Raw genomic sequence first — 22,647 nt, 5'->3', positions numbered from 1 at the left:
GGTAACAATTGCAATTATGACGGTCAATTTTACACCAATTTTTTCCAGAAAAAAGTCATAATACTACAAGAATAAAGTATTGTTTCTTAAATACATTTGTGAGGAACAAATCAAAGTTTTAGTTTACTATTTAATATTGTATTTAATTTTTACTATTATCATATTTTAGAAAAAAATACCTAATTTTACAAAAATTACTCATACATTTTGTGACAGACAAAAATACTTAATTTTACACCATATGAATGTGTATTTTTTTCCAATAATCTTACAAGAATAAAGTAATCACTTTGTAAAAGAAAAAAAAAAGTCATAACTTAAATTTTTTTTGCTGTTAGCATGCTAACTTTTTACCCAAATTTTAAAGCCGTACAGCCGTAGTCTTTTTGAATAAGTAAACGTATGTTTTAGAAGAAAATACATAATTATGGGAGCCAGAAAAGCAAGTCTCAAGAAAAATAATCTTGCATATTTTCTTGCAAAACGTGTTATTTTAGAGGAATAAAGCCGCGAAAGTGCATTACAAGCATTTTTTGGAGATAAGTAGCAGTAATAGTAGTAGTCATTGTAGCCTAATTCCGCCAAACTGACTAATAAACCACACACAAAAAAAACACCCTTTCAAAGTAAAGTGCACGATGACAGATGGAGCTGCTTCATGGTGGTTAAAAAGCAAACCAGTGTTTCCTCCTCCATCTTGTGTTGCTTTAAAAGATAAGCGATCATTCCTGTGCACACAAAGCCTCCTCTGTTGTCTATGACCACTTTAATCCCCTCGTGTCACGCGTGTCGTCTAACAATGAAGATTTCAGAAATGGCAAAGTGGACTCCGACGTCGGGATAGACTCCAGCTCAGAGTGCGATACGTGGTATCAACTTTCTTTCAGATTAGACACTCCTGCTGAATGATTACGCGCAGACAAGCGGCCAAAGCGGCGGCCTGCTTATCTGACCCCCCCGCCCCCCCCGAGCCCGAGACGACATTCCTGCAATGGGCTCTCTCTAGCAACCCTGCAGCTAAAAATAAACCTAATCAGCTCGCTTCAGTCTGTTGATGCGAGATGACTCAGCGCCAAACAGTAACTTTTTTATCTCCACTTTCGACTCAGGGGTTTTGCGCTCCGGGATTAGGATGACTTCATCTAGCACTGTGTTTTTCAACCACTGTGCCGCGGCACACTAGTCCGGTGTGCCATGGGAGATTATGTAATTTCACCTAATTGGGTTAAAAATATTTTCCGCAAACCAGTAATTATAATTCGCAAATGTGCCGTTGTTGAGTGTCTGTACTGCGGTGTTTTTCAAAAATTTTTGAGCCAATGCACATTTTTTGCGTTGAAAAAAATACGGAGGCACACCACCAGCAGAAATCATTAAAAAACGAAACTCAGTTGACAGTAAAAAAAAAAAAGTGGTTGGGTATGACTTTAAACCATAACCAAGCATGCATCAATATAGCTTTTGTCTCAAAGTAGGTGTACTGTCACCACCTGACACATCACCCCCTGACTTATTTGGAGTTTTTTGATGTTTTCCTGTGTGTAGTGTTTTAGTTTTGGTGTCTTTTTCTCTTTTTTTGGTATTTTCCTGTAGCAGTTTCATGTCTTCCTTTGAGCAATATTTCCCGCATCTACTTTGTTTTAGCAATCAAGAATATTTCAGTTGTTTTTATCCTTCTTTGTGGGGACATTGTTGATTGTCATGTCATGTTTTACTTTGTGGACGCCGTCTTTGCTCCACAGTAAGTCTTTGCTGTCGTCCAGCATTCCGTTTTTGTTTACTTTGTAGCCGGTTCAGTTTTAGTTTCGTTCTGCATAGCCTTCCCTAAGCTTCAATGCCTTTTCTTAGGGACACTCACTTTTTCTTTTTTTTGGTTTACGCATTACATACCTTTTGACCTGCACACTGCCTCCCGCTGTTTCCGACAACTAAAAAGCAATTAACTACCAGCTGCCACCTACTGATATGAAAGAGTATTACACGGTTACTCTGCCGAGCTCTAGACAGCACAGACACTCAACAACAACCCATTATTTGCGGATTATAATTACTGGTTTGCAAAAATTTTTTTTAACCCAAATAGGTGAAACTGCTTAATCTCGCGGCACGCTAGTGGTTGAAAAACACTGCTGTACTGTCTAGAGCTTGGCATATCAGTAGGTGGCAGCAGGTAGCTAGTTGCTTTATAGATGTCGGGAACATGGTTTGTCGTGATCACAATATGCGGGAGGCAGCGTCCCGGTAAAAAGGTATCTAATGCTTAAACCAAAAATAAACAAAAAGCAAGTGGCGCTAAGAAAAGGCATTGAAGCTTAGGGAAGGCTATGTAGAACGAAATTAAAACTGAACTGGCTGCAAAGTAAATGAAAACAGAATGCTGGACGACAGCAAAGACTTACTGTGGAGCAAAGACGGCGTGTCCACAGTGTACATCCGAACATGACATGACAATCAACAATGTCCCCACAAAGAAGGATAAAAACAACTGAAATATTCTTGATTGCTATAACAAAGTAGAGGCGGGGAAATATCGCTCAAAGGAAGATATGAAACTGCTACAGGAAAATAGGAGCGCAAGACAAGAACTAAAACACTACACACAGGAAAACAGCAAAAAACTATGCTAAACGAAGCTAAAACTGAACTGGCTGCAAAGTAAACAAAAGCATAATGCTGGACGACAGCAAAGACTTACAGCGTGTGGAGCAGACGGCGTCCACAAAGCACATCCGTACGTGACAATCAACAACAAAATAGGAGCGCAAGACAAGAACTAAAACATGACACAGAGGAAAACAGCAAAAAACTCCAAATAAGTCAGGGCGTGATGTGACAGGTCGTGACAGTACACTTACTTTGAGACAAGATGCATGCTTGGTTATGGTTTGAATTCCTATCATTCCAGTTTCATTTATGAATGTTTTCTGCTGCTGGTGTGCCTCCGCATTTTTTCAATGAAAAAAAAAAAGTGCCTTGGCTCAGTAAAGGTGGAAAAACGCTGATCTAGCAGAGAAAGGGGAACCTTTGGACTCCCGGACAATTGTGCTGCGGTTTCCAAGGCGACGCAGGCCTCTTATCGCAGACCTACCTCGATGTCCTGGATCAGGAGCTGGGTCGGCGTCTCCACGGGCGCTTTGGTGTCGATGATTTTCTGGACGGCGCAGGCCCAGTGCACGGCCTCGTTGAAGTGCTTGGTGAACAGCCGGTAGCAGTGCTTGCGCCCGTACACCGTGATGCACCACGAGCCTGGAAAGGAGCACAATTCATCAATCATTTCTCCCGCTGTTGAAGTATCGGACATGTCTGTTCTGCAACGCTTCTTATCAGGCCTTCCTGCTACGTGACTTGGCAGCAAGTCCTCCTGTTCTCGGAGCCCCCCTAAGCCCAGAAAGAGGAGCTTTCACAGCTCGGTGCTACTGACTTTTCTCACATTCACTTAAGAAGGCTAATGGATGCCAAAAGGGCAGGAAGAATTTTTAGTGCCGACCGTGACTGGAGAGAACCTGTGGACAATTGCTTTGGACTGGTTCAAGTCCAGCAAAGATACGGTTTTGCAGAAGCAGATTTGGTTAATTTTATTTGTCACTTTAGCAACAATGGAAATAACATTGGGGCAAAAAAACCCTCATTTTCGTATCCTGAGGGGGAGGATTAGATGACAGGTGTCACATTGCAGTTATGGTTTACCTCAAAAGTAAAAATACCAAATAATCTGGAGTAGAGATGTCCGATAATGGCTTTTTTGCCGATATCCGATATTCCGATATTGTCCAACTCTTAAGTACCGATTCCGATATCAACCGATACCGATACATACAGTCGTGGAATGAACACATTATTATGCCTAATTTTGTTGTGATGCCCCGCTGGATGCATTAAACAATGTAACTTTACCATTAAACAAGTTGAAAAACTTATTGGGGTGTTACCATTTAGTGGTCAATTGTACGGAATATGTACTGTACAGTGCAATCTACTAATTAAAGTTTCAATCAATCAATCAAAAACAAGGTTTTCCAAAATTCCCCCCAAAAATTTAGTTCCCCTTTAAGGGGTACAAAATGAGTACCTTTTTAGGGCCTAGGCACTAGTACCGCTACCAAAATTATTTCGATACTTTTCGGTACTTTTCTAAATAAAGGGTACCACAAAAAAAAATGCATTATTAGCTTTATTTTAACCAAAAAAATCTTTGTGTACAATAAACAGGTTTTCCAAAATAAATCAAGTCAAGTTATGGAAAAAAGTGCCAACATTGGCACTGCCATATTTATTATTGAAGTCACAAAGTGCATCATTTTTTTTAACATGCCTCAAAACAGCAGCTTGGAATTTGGGACATGCTCTCCCTGAGAGAGCATGAGGAGGTTGAGGGGGGTGGGGCGGGGTTTTATGTAGGGGGTAGCAGGGGGTGCATATTGTAGCGTCCCGGAAGAGTTAGTGCTGCCATGGGTTCTGGGTATTTGTTCTGTTGTGTTTATGTTGTGTTACGGTGCGGATGTTCTCCCGAAATGTGTTTGTCATTCTTGTTTGGTGTGGGTTCACAGTGTGGCGCATATTTGTAACAGTGTTAAAGTTGTTTATACGTCTACCCTCAGTGTGACCTGTATGGCTGTTGACCAAGTATGCAGGCATTCACTTGTGTGTGTGAAAAGCCGTAGATATTATGTGACTGGGTTGGCACGCAAAGGCAGTGCCTTTAAGGTTTATTGGCGCTCTGTACTTCTCCCTACGTCCGTGTACACAGCGGCGTTTTAAAAAGTCATAAATTTTACTTTTTGAAACCGATACCGATCATTTTGAAACCGATACAGATAATTTCCAATATTACATTTTAAAGCATTTATCGGCCGATAATATAGGCAGTCCGATATTATCGGACATCCCTAATCTGGAGTATAAGGCCATGTCTACACTAAGCGGGATATCCCCTTAAACGAATCATTATTTAGCCTAAGCCCCGTTTCAGCCACACTAAACTATTGTTTAAGGCAGTGTTTTTCAACCTTTTTTGAGGCAAGGCACATTTTTGTCATAAAAAAAATCCGGAGGCACACCACCAGCAGAAAACTTAAAAAAATTAACTCCACCAAGTCGTTGTGTCTTATTTTGAGTGTGTTGGTGTCTTCCTGTGTGTACTGCTTTAGTTCTGTCTTGCTTATTTTGGTGGCCCTTCCTGTTTTGCCGGTGTTTTCCTGTAGTGGCTTCATGTCTTCCTTTGAGCGCTATTCCGCGCACCTGCTTTGTGTTAGCAAGCAAGGCTATTTACGTTGTTGCTATCCTTCTTTGTGTGGCCATTGTTGATTTTCATGTCACGTACGGATGTACTTTGTGGACACCGTAAGTTTTTGCTGTCGTCCAGCATTCTGTCTCTGTTTACTTTGTAGCCAGTTCAGTTTGACTTTTGTTTTGCATAGCCTTTTCCTTTCGTTCATTTTGGGTTTAAGCATTACATACCCTTTTTACCTGCACCCTGCCTCCCACTGTGGTCTGCATATCGGGATCACAACAAACCATCCTCGTCTCACCCGACACATTCCGACTTTTACAAAGCAATGCTGCCACCTACTGACATGGAGTATTACGTGGTTACCCTGCCGAGTTTTACACAGCACAGACACTAAGCAACGGCACATTATTGGCAGATTGTAATTATTGATTTGCCAAAAATATTTTTGGGATAAATTAGGTGAAGTTGCATAATTTCCCACGGCACACCAGACAATATCTCACGGCACACTAGTGTGCCGCGGCACAGTGGTTGAAAAACACTGGTTTAAGGTCCCCCTCCTCGGACAATTTTTTACACGGGTAAGTACGCCGTGTATTTCTTGAATCTCCGGCTCTTAGCTTTGTATGCATTCATTGATCGTTTACAAACTGAGTTCGGAGAGGAAGTGACGCCAGAAAGGCTGCGCTCCACACAGGAAGTGACGTCAGAAAGGCTGCGCTCCACACAGGAAGTGACGTCAGAAAGAACGCCCCACAGCCAGCTTCATAATAAAGCAGTTTCGTAACTCGGAGCTAACCACTGGAAATATGAAGGCGAGTCATCCAGACATGCCCGTGTTTCTCCTTCCGTCTGTACAGACGCTTGTGGAAATCACTCATGAATACCTTAAGAGAAAGCGATTGCAGCTATTTGGGATACAACACTTCTCAGAGCGCTTATAATCATAATATCGCTAATACTTGGTTAATATTCAGGTCAAAAGATGATTGTTGGCATTTTTGGATGTTTTTTTACAGGGCTTTATGAGCGCAATAGAGTACTCCAATTAGCTGCATTGTTATCCCCCTCATACTTATCATTTATCATTTTGATTTGAGCATCGAAAGTCACTTGGTAGTTTAGCAGGAACAGAGCCAAGGCAGCATCCTCATCTTTGTGCTCACGCCAGCTAGTGAAAGCTGAATGTAGATCCTTAATTGTCCATTTATCCGGGGTAGTCTCCTTTATTTTGTCTCCTGAGGCAAAACTTTTCGTTTCTTTGGTTGTTTTACAGCTTCTGCCATGATAGCAGTAATTGCACTTAGGCGTTCTTCTTCTTTGGAGTTTCAACAAACGGGGGGAGGGCCAGTGACGAATGCCGTAGAGCAGTGGGGGGGGGGGGGGTTTATTATTATTATTTATTTATTTTTGACTGTATCCCTGCAGACTGTATTGATCTATATTGATATATAATGTAGGAACCAGAAATATTAATAACAGAAAGAAACAACCCTTTTGTGTGAATGAGTGTAAATGGGGGAGGGAGGTTTTTTGGGTTGGTGCACTAATTGTAAGTGTATCTTGTGTTTTTTATGTTGATTTAATAAGAAGAAAAAAAATAATTTATTTATTTATTATTTTTTTTAAATTTCTTGTGCGGCCCGGTACCAATCGATCCACGGACCGGTGGTTGGGGACCACTGCCGTAGAGCAAGCATTTTACTACAAAAACATAGGTGTTCTTGTTTTACATAGGGATTGAGAATGATAGGCAAAACTCCACAAAAAGTGCAGTTCCCCTTTAAACATTTAAAAGCGACTTAGTGGGGACCCAAATGTGGAGTCCTCAGAAAAGGAACTAACATTTAATTTCATGACAAACAATATACCTGGAGGAAGTCAACATTTCACGCAACATTAGAGTGAGGAACAAGAAAATCTTATAAAACCATTCACTATGAGGTAGTCCAAAATATTTGGACATCCTCTCTACAACCCAAAAGTACATGCTTCTCTCTAAATGTTTGCTTTCATTCAGAAGCAGGAAGCAAAAAAATGCCTGACTGATCACCGAGAAAAAAAAAGCTTCTAAACAAACTCCTGGACAAAACACGGTTGGGGTTTCCCAAATGGACTCACAATTACAGTGCGTGTGGGAACACAAAGAGAGACATCGCACACATCTGAAAACACGCAAAACATCTGCCCGTCTTGGAACGTCTGAAAAAGTCAAATCGCGACACCGCAAAAAAACGGGGGAAGGAACTTGAGACCGCGTGGAGCGGGACAGCGATTGTGCAGACAGCGTGAGTCAGCCGTGCGTCAGCCTAATTCACCGTGTGAGACGCTCACCCGTCTCCTTGAAGGTCTGCTTGTCTGGCCAGATGACGGAGCAGAGGCTGGTGAGGACCAGGGTTCCCAGTCTGCGAGCTCCCTTCTCCGGCCCGCTGTAGTAGTCCAGGGAGTCTTGGCTCAGCACGAACCAGAAGCGCCGCTGCTTGATCCAGTTGCCTCGCACCTCACGCAGCAGCCAACCTAGCGCCAGAACAAGCATCGTAAGAGCAGGAACATCTCATTGTTCTTAGCTAGAGATGCCCGATATTGGCTTTTTTGCCGATATTCCGATATTGTCCAACTCTTAATTACCGATTCCGATATCAACCGATACCGATATATACAGTCGTGGAATTAACACATTATTATGCCTAATTTTGTTGTGATGCCCCGCTGGATGCATTAAACCAGGGGTGTCAAACTCATTTCAGATCGGGGGCCACATGGAGAAAAATCTACTTCCAAGTGGGCCGGACTGGTAAAATTACGGCACGATAACTTAAAATAAACATAAAGACAACTTCTGATTGTTTTCTTTGTTAAAAAATAGAACAAGCACATTCTGAAAATGTACAAATCATGATGTTGTTGGGTTTTTTTCACTTAAATGTTGCGGTCAATAGTATTCTGTCTTTATTTGTTGTTATTTGTACTTTCGGAATAAATTATGTGATAATGTTCATCAGTCAACTCATTGGTGTTCATTTTCAATCTATCGAGATAAAAAAATTATATAAAAATCAAATTACAGTTTGTAGTTTGCTCATTTTCCTTGACTGGTGCACTAATATGTGTTTTTATTTTTTATTTTTATTTTTTACATATGTAGCATATTCTACTATTGCAACATCAAGTGGACACATTTACAACAGCAGTTGCTTTCATTCAAAAATTTCGGCTCATTTTTATAAACTCCTCCTTCGGGCCGGATAAAACCTGTTCGCGGGCCTGATCCGGCCCTCGGGCCGTACGTTTGACACCCCTGCATTAAACAATGTAACAAGGTTTTTCAAAATAAATCAACTCAAGTTATCTTAAAAAATGCCAACATGGCACTGCCATATTTATTATTGAAGTCACAAAGTGCATTATTTTTTTTAACATGCCTCAAAACAGCAGCTTGGAATTTGGGACATGCTCTCCCTGAGAGAGCACGAGGAGGTTGAGGTGGGGGCGGGGGGGTAGGGGGTAGCGTATATTTTAGCTTCCAGGAAGAGTTAGTGCTGCAAGGGGTTCTGGGTATTTGTTCTGTTGTGTTTATGTTGTGTTACGGTGCGGATGTTCTCCCGAAATGTGTTTGTCATTCTTGTTTGGTGTGGGTTCACAGTGTGGCGCATATTTGTAACAGTGTTAAAGTTGTTTATACGGCCATCCTCAGTGTGACCTGTATGGCTGTTGACCAAGTATGCTTTGCATTCACTTGTGTGTGTGAAAAGCCGTAGATATTATGTGACTCGGCCGGCACGCAAAGGCAGTGCCTTTAAGGTTTATTGGCGCTCTGTACTTCTCCCTACGTCCGTGTACACAGCGGCGTTTTAAAAAGTCATACATTTTACTTTTGAAACCGATACCGATAATTTCCGATATTACATTTTAAAGCATTTATCGGCCGATATTATCGGACATCCCTAATTATTATCTTCATAAACTTTTTAAAATTGATTTAGCAGCGATTTGTGATGGAAATGAAAATGTCTTATTTTTACCCATTTTCCCGGGAAATGTCCCATATTTTGAAATGCAAATGTTGACAGGTGCGGTATGATAGTTAGCATTGGGGCCCACACAAACACTATGGGGAAAGCTCCTTTTTTCTTTCAGGACAAAAAAAAAAAAAAAAGGCCAAGTTTCTGAGAAAATATTCTGCTTGGAAAGGATTCCACCATGGCCTTAGTGGAGTTAAAGGCCTACTGAAAGCCACTACTACCAAACAAGCAGTCTGATAGTTTATATATCAATGATGAAATCTTAACATTGCAACACATGCCAATACGCCCGGGGTAACTTATAAAGTGCAATTTTAAATTTCCTGCGAAACTTCCGGTTGAAAACGTCTATGTATGATGACGTATGCGCGTGACGTCAATGGTTGATACGGAAGTATTCGGACACCATTGAATCCAATACAAAAAGCTCTGTTTTCATCTCAAAATTCCACAGTATTCTGGACATCTGTGTTGGTGAATCTTTTGCAATTTGTTTAATGAACAATGAAGACTGCAAAGAAGAAAGTTGCAGGTGGGATTGGTGTATTAGCGGCTGGCTGCAGCAACACAACCAGGAGGACTTTGACTTGGATAGCAGACGCGCTATCCGATGCTAGCCGCCGACCGCATCGATGATCGGCTGAAGTCCTTCGTCACACCGTCGATCGCTGGAACGCAGGTGAGCACGGGTGTTGATGAGCAGATGAGGGCAGGCTGGCGTAGGTGGATAGCTAATGTTTTTATCATAGCTCTGTGAGGTCCTGTTGCTAAGTTACCTTCAATGGCGTCGTTAGCAACAGCATTGTTAAGCTTCGCCAGGCTGGAAATTATTAACCGTGTAGTTACATGTCCATGGTTTAAAAGTATTGTTGATCTTCTGTCTATCCTTCCAGTCAGGGGTTTATTTCTTTTGTTTCTATCTGCAGTTAAGCACAATGCTATCACGTTAGCTCCGTAGCTAAAGTGCTTCGCCGATGTATTGTCGTGGAGATAAAAGTCACTGTGAATGTCCATTTCGCGTTCTCGACTCTCATTTTCAAGAGGATATAGTATCCGAGGTGGTTTAAAATACAAATCCGTGATCCACAATAGAAAAAGGAGAAAGTGTGGAATCCAATGAGCCAGCTTGTACCTAAGTTACGGTCAGAGTGAAAAAAGATGCACTGCACTCTAGTCCTTCACTCTGACGTTCCTCATCCACGAATCTTTCATCCTCGCTCAAATTAATGGGGTAATCGTCGCTTTCTCGGTCCGAATCGCTCTCGCTGCTGGTGTAAACAATGGGGAAATGTGAGGAGCCCTTCAACCTGCGACGTCACGCTACTTCCGGTACAGGCAAGGCTTTTTTTTATCAGCGACCAAAAGTTGCGAACTTTATCGTCGATGTTCTCTACTAAATCCTTTCAGCAAAAATATGGCAATATCGCGAAATGATCAAGTATGACACATAGAATGGATCTGCTATCCCCGTTTAAATAAAAAAAAGTTTATTTCAGTAGGCCTTTAATTTTCTACAGACTGATTTCTAGCATTCTGTCATCCCTCATGATCTCCTCACCATTGTTCTTCAGTCTTGCAGAACTCCACTATGTATTTAGAGGAAGTTTACTTTCAAAGCCCTCAGGACGTGTGATCGACAAACGCGCTCACGAGTCCTCTTTTACAACTTGGTGTTCCAACACCAACAACTTCTGCTTTTCCTTTTTCTCTCACTCCATATCCGTAATTATGCAGGCTTTAATGCCTCTGCCATTAGCCAGGCTATTTTTGTAAAGCGTTTACCCCTCACAGGCTCGCTGTTACTAACTTTACAGACAATTACAGGCCTCTGGGATTATTGTGGCTGTGTAACAAGCTACCTGCTGGACTCTTGCTGTTCGGGTAACACAGAACGCTGCGAGCTAAAAGAATGAACCTCTGATTTTTTTACAACATTTTTGGCATTCAGTAGTCCTACTTATCTGGTTGAGGTACATTAGGCTCAGTGTTATATTTGGCGTATTACAAAACCCTAAACCAGTGAAGTTGGCACGTTGCATGAATCGTAAATAAAAACAGAATATTTGCAAATCCTTTTCAACCTACATTCAATTGAATAGGCCGCAAAGACAAGATATTTAACGTTCGAACTGGTAAACTTTGTTATGTTCTGCAAATATTAGCTCATTTGGAATTTGATGCCTGCAACATGTTTCAAAAAAGCTGGCAAAAGTGGCAAAAAGCTCATCAAACACTTATTTGGAACATCCCACAGGTTAACAGACTAATTGGGAACGGGTGGGTGCCATGATTGGGTATAAAAGTAGCTTCCATGAAATGCTCAGTCGTTCAAACAAGGATGTTTACTGATGCACCGTATTTTTCTGACTCTAAGGCGCACTTAAAATCTTTTCATTTTCTCAAAAGTCGACAGTGCACCTTATAACCCGCTGCGCCTAATGTTCGGCATAATTCTGCTTGTGCTTACTGACCTCGAAGCAACTTTATTTGGTACCTAAGTGTGACCAGTAGATGGCAGTCATACATAAGAGATACGTGTAAACTGCAAGATGACGCCAGTAAACGACACCAAAACTTTAAATGTTCCATTGAGAATATAGTACATTACACACGGCGCTCAAAAATCTGTCAAAAATCTTTTTAGTACGACTTCGGTAAGCTATGAAGCCACACCGCTTGATGGATTGTCGGCGCATTAAACATACGAGTATTATTATGGTGCGTGTATAAGGACTGCAAAATGGCACCCATTAGCAGACATTACCTGGCGTTTTGTTTCGCAATATTATGCAAAAGCAACTTTTCTTACCGTCTGGTACCTGCTGATGTGTATTTGGGATCTGCATAAGTCCTGAAAATGCGCCATTGTAGTCCGTGCCGACACCGTAGTCGATAAGCTTCTTCTTTTTCTCTACCTTCTTGTTATGGGACATTCATCTTCCGCTGTTGCCATTTCTAATATAAAGTAGTGTAAAGTTATTTTTTATATCGGTCAGTAAACTAGCTATCAAAGCACTAAAAACTGTAGTGAGTTTACATAATACACCCACGGAACTTTAGTTATTAGAGGGTTCCGGTCGGACGGTTTTTCACGGGACACATTTCCGGCGTTGATGTTGCATTATTGAGCCCCGGATGAGAAGATGCTGCTCCGTTATTGATTGAAGTAAAGTCTGAATGTCATTAAAACAGTTAGCTCCATCTTTTGACACTTCTTCCACTCCCGTCCTTGCACGCTACACCGCTACAACAAAGATGACGGGGAGAAGACGCTGTCGAAGGTGAGCCACGTAAATAAGACCGCCCACAAAACGGCGCATCCTGAAGCGACTGTCAGAAAGCGACTTGAAGATGATCTGTAAAACATCATCTCTGCAACATTTTGACCAAAGAACCACCATTACATGTTATGTAGACCACAACGAAGTGGTTTACATTTAGAAAAAAATCATTATATGACCCCTTTAATGCGCCTTATAAACCAGTGCGCCTTTTGTATGAAAATAGACCTGAATAGACCCGCTCATCGGCAGTGCGCCTTATAATGCGGTGCGCCCTATGGTTGGAAAAATAGGGGTTGTGTAGACCAAGGTTAGATAACTTTTACTGTAGATGAATATGGGCTCCAAATATTGGGTTACCGTCGCCCTTGTGAGAGACAACAAAGTTTACTTTGGGACAAATGATGACCCAGAACATTATATTTTTGAGCCTGAATATACAGAGGATGAACTACAAGTTTTGGAAGCTGAGTGACAAGCAGCAAGAAATACAAATGACAAACATAATAAAACAATCACTTACTGTACAATGTCCTGAAAAAAATATATTGATCCATCTCTAATTTTTATGGTGTTTTAGTAGCTAAGAATAGAGATGTCCGATATTATCGGCCGATAAATGCTTTCAAATGTAATATCGGAAATTATCGGTATCGGTTTCAAAAAGTAAAATATATGACTAAAACGCCGCTGTACGGAGTGGTACACGGACGTAGGGAGAATTACAGAGCGCCAATAAACATTAAAAGGCACTGCCTTTGCGTGCCGGCCCAATCACATAATACCTACGGTTTTTCACACACACAAGTGAATGCAATGCATACTTGGTCAACAGCCAAACAGGTCACACTGAGGGTAGCCGTATAAACAACTTTAACACTGTTACAAATATGCGCCACACTGTGAACCCACACCAAACAAGAATGACAAACACATTTCGGGCGAACATCCGCACCGTAACACAACACAAACACAACAGAACAAATACCCAGAACCCCTTGCAGCACTAACTCTTCCGGGACGCTACAATATACACCCCCCGCTACCCCCGCCCACCTCAACCTCCTCATGCTCTCTCAAGGAGAGCATGTCCCAAATTCCAAACTGCTGTTTTGAGGCATGTTAAAAAAAATAATGCACTTTGTGACTTCATTAATAAATATGGCAGTGCCATGTTGGCATTTTTTTCCATAACTTGAGTTGATTTATTTTGGAAAACCTTGTTACATTGTTTAATGCATCCAGCGGGGCATCACGACAAAATTAGGCATAATAATGTGTTAATTCCACGACTGTATATATCGGTATCGGTTGATATCGTAATCGGTAATTAAGAGTTGGACAATATCGGAATATCGGCAAATAAGCCATTATCGGACATCTCTATTGGTGGACAAAATGAGACAAAGAAGGAGTGGCATAAAACACGTCTTTCTGTGGCATCGTTGAAGAAAGTTGTACATGTAAGTAAATAAACTACGGTGAGTTCAAGGACCGCCAAAATGAGTAGGACAAAACGGCGCTCGCCAAATACTCTCATCAGAGAATCATGTTTAATACAAACAGTGGGGTTTCTAACAATTAGGGAGGTTTGTGTCATGTTGTCCTACAAAAACCATATTAAAACAAAAATATATGTTTTCCATTTTCATACATTTTTGAAAAATCTCCAGGGAGCTACTAGGGCGGCACTAAAGAGCCGCAGGTTGTAGACCCCCGCCCTAGGTTAACCTGTTCACCGAAGAAAAACAAAATGGTCTAACAGCACCCACATTAGTAGCTGACTGATAGTTGGGCAGAGGTCCAGGATACATTGAGATGTGTAGCGAAGCCTGTCTTTATTTTAATTTTATTTTTTTACCACAGAGGTTTTCCCCTTTATTGACGTCACGAAAAGCTGCTTCACTGGCAGTCGGCCTACTTTGTGCCACGCGTGTTTAAAAAGTCTGTGCTGTGAATGTGGCAGCGTCACACCTTCCTCCGCGGTCAGAGAGCTGCGTGCCACCTGTCAGCCGCCCCCCGTTCAATTCCCCCCTCCTCTGCACTCGGCCTGTTTACTCTCACACCGCCGCCGCTTTTCCATGTTTCCTGTCCTGCCCTGCCCTGCCCTCCCTGACAACCCTCCACGCGGTTTTGCCAGGCGGCGTGAAAGCCGCTGGGGCCGGAATGAAAATAAAGACTCAGCATGTGAGGCAATGTTTCCTGTTTAAGAATTCATCTACATGTCATCATAAACGCACCAAAATAGCCCGACTTCACGCCACAATAGACGGGAGACAAGACAGGCTTCTCGCCCGTGCATCAGGAATGCAGACGAGCCGAGCGCCGTCTAAAGACGTTGGCTTGCTGTCACGCAACGAGGGGGAAGGAAAAGGGAGACCCCCACTCATACCCATCTGGATCCCATCTCCGTGGCCTGCTAATGCCTTCTCCAGGGGGCCGCCCGAAATTTGTTTCATTTGTCACCTTTGACCCTCCCACAAAAAAGCCCTGCCCCCCTTCCAAAACAGACCACTGCAAAGCACCTCCTCGTTCTGTTCTGAACAGCACTGTTTAAATCAGTGGTCCCCAACCACCGATTGGTACCGGGCCACACAAGAAATGAAAAAAAATTTTTTTTTAAATTAAATCAACATAAAAAACACAATATATACATTATATATCAATATAGATCAATACAGTCTGCAGGGATACAGTCCGTAAGCACACATGTTTGTATTTCTTTATGAAAAAAAAAAAAAATTAAATCCCCCTCCCCCCCACCCCCCGGGGGACGACTTTTCAAGCGTTGACCGGTCCGCAGCTACAAAAAGGTTGGGGACCACTGGTGTAAATAACCATGACCGAGACAACGGGGCATTGACACAATCCTTACATAAGAGATAAGGGATAATCAACAAAACAATCCATTTACAAAAAAAATATCTGAAATAAAAAAAAAAAAAAAAAAGGCAATTTTATCACTACAGTGGAACATCGATTTCCAAACTTAACTGGTTCTTGAACAGGGTACGTAAATCCAAAAGTTTGCAGAGTGAAGTCAATTTCTCCATAAGAAACAATTTACATATGAATAACGGGTTTCAGCCTCGACAAAAGTCTATATTTTAGTGAAGGTGTGTACACTTCAAACTAGAGATGTCCGATAATGGCTTTTTTGCCGATATCCGATATATACAGTCGTGGAATTAACACATTATTATGCCTAATTTTGTTGTGATGCCCCGCTGGATGCATTAAACAATGTAACAAGGTTTTCCCAAAATAAATCAACTCAAGTTATGGAAAAAAAAGTGCCAACATGGCACTGCCATATTTATTATTGATGTCACAAAGTGCATTATTTTTTTTTAACATGCCCCAAAACAGCAGCTTGGAATTTGGGACATGCTCTCCCTGAGAGAGCACGAGGAGGTTGAGGTGGGCGGGGTTGAGGTGGGGGGGGGGGGGGGGTGCAGAGGGGGTGTATATGGTAGCGTCCCGGAAGAGTTAGTGCTGCAAGGGGTTCTGGGTATTTGTTCTGTTGTGTGTATGTTGTGTTATGGTGCGAAATGTGTTTGTCATTCTTGTTTGGTGTGGGTTCACAGTGTGGCGCATATTTGTAACAGTGTTAAAGTTGTTTATACGGCAACCCTCAGTGTGACCCGTATGGCTGTTGACCAAGTATGCATTGCATTCACTTGTGTGTGTGTGAAAAGCCGTAGATATTGTGATTGGGCCGGCACGCAAAGGCAGTGCCTTTAAGGTTTATTGGCGCTCTGTACTTCTCCCTACGTCCGTGTACAAAGTGGCGTTTTAAAAAGTCATAAATTTCACTTTTTCAAACCGATACCGATAATTTTGAAACCGATACCGATAATTTCCGATATTACATTTTAAAGCATTTATTGGCCGATATCGGCAGTCCGATATTATCGGACATACCTACTTAAAACACAATATATATTGCTATTGTACTGATTATAACACTTGTACAATACTTTTAAAGTCATTTTGATAGTAGGCTAATATAGCTAATATACACACTTACATCATGTGTTGCCTTCATTATAACACTTGTATAAGACTTTTAAAGTCATTATCAAACAAACATACTGATGAATCAACTTTCTCTAGCTGCTCTGCAAACACACACACAAAGAAGTCCCTTTGGTGCCCTCACAAACGATCAGAAATCACAAAAAAATCCTTAACTGCAACAACAATATTGCTACAATGATACACATTTAAAAAGGTAAAATCCACTTACATTAACATTGGCAAAGGAGGAGGTGACGAACAGGGAGCAGACGGAAAGAGGCAGAAAAGGGAGGGGCGTAGTTCATTCATCCTCCATAGATTCAGGTTCAAAAAGATAAGGTTATTGGTCCTAAAATTGTCGTTGTCGTCGTTTGTTATCGAATCTGCCATGATTAGAACACACACTCGCGTGTTTGTATCTGGAAGGGATTGTTGCCAGAAGTCAGACGTGCGCTGCTATGGAAAGGGAAATAAATGCGCTGAAGGATTTGTTCCGGTGCGGGGGGGTGGGGGGGTGTGGGGGGGGGGGGGGGGGGGGGTGACCCACATCTGCGGGTAGTAACGCACTACATTTACTCCGTTACATCTATTTGAGTAACTTTTGGGATAAATTGTACTTCTAAGAGTAGTTTTAATGCAACATACTTTTACTTGAGTATATTTATAGAGAAAAAAACGTTACTTTGACTCCGCTCCATTTATCTACATTCAGCTCGCTACTCGCTACTGATTTTTATCGATCTGTTAAGGCACGCTTTGTTTGTTTTGGTTTGTCAGACAGACCTTCAAAGTAGGATCTATCGCAGGCCTGCGTTTCACCAATCAAATGCAGTCACTGGTGACGTTTGACTCCGTTTCACCAATCGAATGCAGTCACTGGTGACGTTTGACTCCGTTTCACCAATCGAATGCAGTCACTGGTGACGTTTGACTCCGTTTCACCAATCGAATGCAGTCACTGGTGACGTTTGACTCCGTTTCACCAATCAAATGCAGTCACTGGTGACGTTTGACTCCGTTTCACCAATCAAATGCAGTCACTGGTGACGTTTGACTCCGTTTCACCAATCAAACAGAGCCAGGCGGTCACGTGATTAACTGCACATAAAGTTTCAGCGGCAACAAGCTTAAGCTTACATGAACTCAACATCAAATTTGAGGAAGCACATCGCGGGTAAGTAACGTTAGTAGATATGTTGGCTGTCACCGTAGGCTGATGTTAGCTTCCCTGCTATGAATCACTGTCAAATGTACACCGTGTGGGGACATTTATTAACGCACTGCAGCCTCATAGAGACACAGACACACACACACACACACACACACACACACTCACGCATGCATAGAAACACCAATTAGAAGTGCACAGTGTGTTCCCAGGTTCCGCCCACACCTATCAGTTTATGGTTTGCGTAAAGGCTAACTTGTTATTTTCCTTTGTAATCTCTGCCTACTGAGCCTATGGTGCTGTTAAGTTATTGTGGCTCAATTTGACTTAATTTTTTTTATGTTAATGTATTATTATTTAATATATATTATTGTTTAAGTTGTTTAAGAGATATTCCTGGCTCTGAATTTGCTCATTGCTATTTTTATGTTTTTGTGCATTATTTGTTGCCGTCATCATTAAACGAACAGGTTCTTCATCAGTTACTCAGTACTTGAGTAGTTTTTTCACAACATACTTTTTACTTTTACTCAAGTAAATATTTGGGTGACTACTCCTTACTTTTACTTGAGTAATAAATCTCTAAAGTAACAGCACTCTTACTTGAGTACAATTTCTGGCTACTCTACCCACCTCTGGTCCTCTCCAAGGTTTCTCATAGTCATTCATATTGACATCCCACTGGGTTGTGAGTTTTTCCTTGCCCTTATGTGGGCTCCGAACCGAGCATGTCGTTGTGGCTTGTGCAGCCCTTTGAGACACTTGATTGATTGATTGATTGATAATACTCCGGGCTCCAATATCGGTATCATATTAGAAGTTTAATAAGTTTTAGCGGGGGAAAAAGCAGCCATGCCTCGAAGACTTCCGTGAGTTGACAGTAAAATGAGCTCACAGACGAGAGATTAGTGTCGCGGGAGTGGAGCTGCCATCACGCCACTCAGAGGTATGTCAATAAAACCAATCTCTTTCTGTCACTGTGGCCTATTTGGGAGGGCGGGGGGGGGGGGGGCAATGTTTACACACATACATGCACAATACACACAAGGGAGTAAGCCACATGTACTGGCCTTATTAGTGTGTGTCAGGGTCACAGGGTTTAAGGGTAGCAGTTTTATTGGTGTGTTTGTGCACGTGCAGGCAATGACAGGCACCATCCATTCCAAACAGGATGCAAGTTATCCAAGCACTGCCTTGAAACAAGGCAAAAAATACCCCATGAGCTCATTCCTCAAAAGCCCGACGTCGGCAGCCGTCTTCGAGTCTCTTACACGAGCCAGCGCGACAGATGTGGCCCACACACTGACTGCACTTGTCAGGGACTCAAGTATAGCTGAAGAACCCAGTTGTTATGGACCGCTTTGAAACAAGAACTGTACTCCATAGAGAGTCACGTTTGGTTCGGACGTTTCTTCGTTAGCGACTTCTCGGTTCGTGGACGCTGACAAACGGACAGAGTGCCCACAAGTTAAAGTACATTTTAATTAGTGCTTCAATGGTTTATACAGTCGTGGTCAAAAGTTTACATACACTTGTAAAGAACATGATGTCATGGCTGTCTTGAGTTTCCAATACTTTCTACAACTCTTATTTTTTTGTGATTGGAGCACATACTTGTTGGTCACAAAAAAACATTCATGAAGTTTGGTTCTTTTATGAATTTATTATGGGTCTACTGAAAATGTGAGCAAATCTGCTGGGTCAAAAGTATACATACAGCAATGTTAAAATTTGCTTACATGTCCCTTGGCAAGTTTCACTGCAATAAGGCGCTTTTGGTAGCCATCCACAAGATTCTGCTTGAATTTTTGACCACTCCTTTTGGCAAAATTGGTGCAGTTCAGCTAAATTTGTTGGTTTTCTGACATGGACTTGTTTCTTCAGCATTGTCCACACGTCAGTACAAATATTTCGGGCATTCCATGCGGACTGGATTTTGTAATTTTTTTATTATTTACAATTAGGGCTGTGAATTTTTTTTTTTTTTTTAATCAGATTAATCACATTTTGGAATTTGGATTAATCATGATTAGTCACATTTTGGGATTTGGATTAACCATGATTATCACATTTTGGGATTTGGATTAACCATGATTATCACATTTTGGGATTTGGATTATTCATGATTAGTCACATTTTGGAATTTGGATTAATCATGATTAATCAAATTTTAGGATTTGGATTAATCCTGATTAATCACATTTCGAGATTTGGATTAATCATGATTAATCACATTATGATATTTGGATTAACCATGATTCATCACATTTTGGAATTTATCATTAATCACATTTCAGAATTTGGATTAATCATGATTAATCACATTTTGGGATTTGGATTAATCGTGACTAATCACATTTTGGGATTTGGATTAATCATGATTAATCACATTTTAGGATGTGGATTAATCATGATTAATCACATTTTGGAATTTAGATTAATCACATTTTGGAATTTGGATTAAACATGATTAATCACATTTTGGAATTTGGATTAATCATGATTTTGGATTAATCATGATTAATCACATTTTGGAATTTGGATTAGTCATGATTAATCACATTTTGGAATAATCATGATGAATCACATTTTGGGATTTGGATTTATCATGATTAATCACATTTTGGAATAATCATGATTAATCACATTTTAGGATTTGGATTAATCATTATTAATCACATTTTGGAATTTAGATTAATCACATTTTGGAATTTGGATTAATCATGATTTTGGATTAATCATGATTAATCACATTTTGGAATTTGGATTAATCATGATTAACCACATTTTGGAATAATCATGATGAATCACATTTTGGGATTTGGATTTATCATGAGTAATCACATTTTGGAATAATCATGATTAATCACATTTTGGAATTTGGATTAATCATGATTAATCACAATTTGGAATTTGGATTAATCATTATTAATCACATTTTGGGATTTGGATTAATCGTCATTAATCACATTTTGAGATTTGGATTAATCGTGATTAATCACATTTTGGAATTTGGATTAATCGCATTTTGGAATTTGTATTAATCATGATTAATCACAGGTGATTACTCACCTGCATAATAGAAGTTAGCTGCAGAAAAGACCAATATTTGCACACTAACGCAATTTTATTGTCAAAAAGTCATCCGTGAACATTTTTAAACATCTTACTTGAATGCGTGTCATTTATTTGCACAGAACTTGGTAACAGTTTTATCTAAAATTCTTTCAGGCTGTATTTTGGAGTTATATTTGCCAGCGAGCACACGAGTCACTCATTTCTGTACTGACGTATGCATTGATGGGATCACTGACCGTATAGCGGTTAAGGTAAAAGAGCTTGTACGGTCAATATAAATTACTATCATTAAACGATTAACTGAAGCAACAGAACATAAATCGTAGCATTTTTCTAATACAATTAATAGATTAATTGTTGCAACCTTAATGTAAAGTATATTTTGTACTTTATCATTAAAAGTGTGAACATACTTATAATGTATGTTTATAAGTAAACAAAAGCTATAGCTAGCCAGCAAATGCATCAAAAACCTATTTATAATGTTTGCTGAAATTAAACTAATTTTGCTCATACTGTATATATATTTTTACCTATATATTAGTATGTGAACAAGTTTTGGTGTTGTTTACTGGCGTCATATTGCAGTCTACACGTATCTCTTATGTGTGACTACCATCTACTGGTCACACTTATTACACCATGTACCAAATAAAATTGCTTCGAGGTCGGTAAGCACAACCAGAATTATGCCGTAAGGCGCACTGTCGATTTTTTTGAGAAAACGAAAGGATTATAAGTGCGCCTTATAGTCCGAAAAATACGGTACATGATTAATGCAATATTTTTTCTGAATAATCACAAGTTAACTATCTAATCACTTAAGTGTGACAGTGTGTCATCAATCATTAAACGAATATAAGAATATAAATCCTAGCATTTTTCTAACACAATTAATAGATTAATTGTTGCAACCCTAATATGAAGTATATTTTGTACTTTACTATTAAAAGTGCGAACATACTTATAAAGTATGTTTACAAGTAAACAAAAGCTATAGCTAGCCAGCAAATTGCATCAAAAACTATTTATAATGTTTGTTGAAATTAAACTCATTTTGCTAATACTGTATATATTTTTTTAATTATATTTTTACCTACATATTAGTATGTAAACAACAAGTTTTGGTGTTGTTTACTGCCGTCATATTGCAGTCTACACGTATCTCTTTTGTGTGACTACCATCTACCGGTCACACTTATCATTACACTTATCACACCATGTACCACATAAAATTGCTTCGAGGTCGGTAAGCACAACCAGAATTATTCCGTAAGGTGCACTGTCGATTTTTTTTGAGAAAATGAAAGGATTATAAGTGCGCCTTATAGTCCGAAAAATACGGTACATGATTAATGCAATATTTTTCAGAATAATCACAAGTTAACTATCTAATCACTTAAGTGTGACAGCCCTAATTACAATCATTAAACCATTAACTGAAGCATTATTCGTAGCATTTTTAAAATAAAATTAATAGATTAATTGTTGCAACCCTAATGTAAAGTACATTTTGTACTTTTGTATTAAAAGTCCAAAAATATTTAAAGTATGTTTATAAGTAAACAAAAGCTATAGCTAGCCAGCAAAGGGCATCAAAAACCTATTTATGTTTGAAGAATTTAAACTTATTTTGCTCATACTGTGTATATATATTAGGGCTGCAACAACTAATCGATTAAATCGATTAAAATCGATTATAAAAATAGTTGGCGATTAATCTAGTCATCGATTCGTTGGATCCATGCTATGCGCATGCGCAGAGGCTTTTTAAATTTTTTTTTATATAAACCTTTATTTATAAACTGCAACATGTACAAACAGCTGAGAAACAATAATCAAAATAAG

General features: G+C 40.1%; 1 protein-coding gene across 1 annotated transcript in view; it reads right to left on the bottom strand.

The window, feature by feature from the left end:
• Nucleotides 1–22,647, bottom strand: part of plekhh3 (pleckstrin homology, MyTH4 and FERM domain containing H3) — a 131,202-nt gene that overhangs the window by 26,086 nt on the left and 82,469 nt on the right. Inside the window, exons 5-6 of the mRNA XM_062050029.1 lie at nt 7,565–7,747; nt 3,089–3,246 (exon numbers count right to left, since the gene is read on the bottom strand). Of these exons, the coding sequence (XP_061906013.1) occupies nt 3,089–3,246; nt 7,565–7,747 (341 nt within the window). The remainder of the gene's footprint in view (nt 1–3,088; nt 3,247–7,564; nt 7,748–22,647) is intronic.

The sequence above is a fragment of the Entelurus aequoreus genome, linkage group LG06, assembly GCF_033978785.1.
Source record: "Entelurus aequoreus isolate RoL-2023_Sb linkage group LG06, RoL_Eaeq_v1.1, whole genome shotgun sequence".
Classification (NCBI taxonomy): Eukaryota; Metazoa; Chordata; class Actinopteri; order Syngnathiformes; family Syngnathidae; genus Entelurus; species Entelurus aequoreus.
This window is presented reverse-complemented; position numbering and strand designations above follow the sequence as displayed.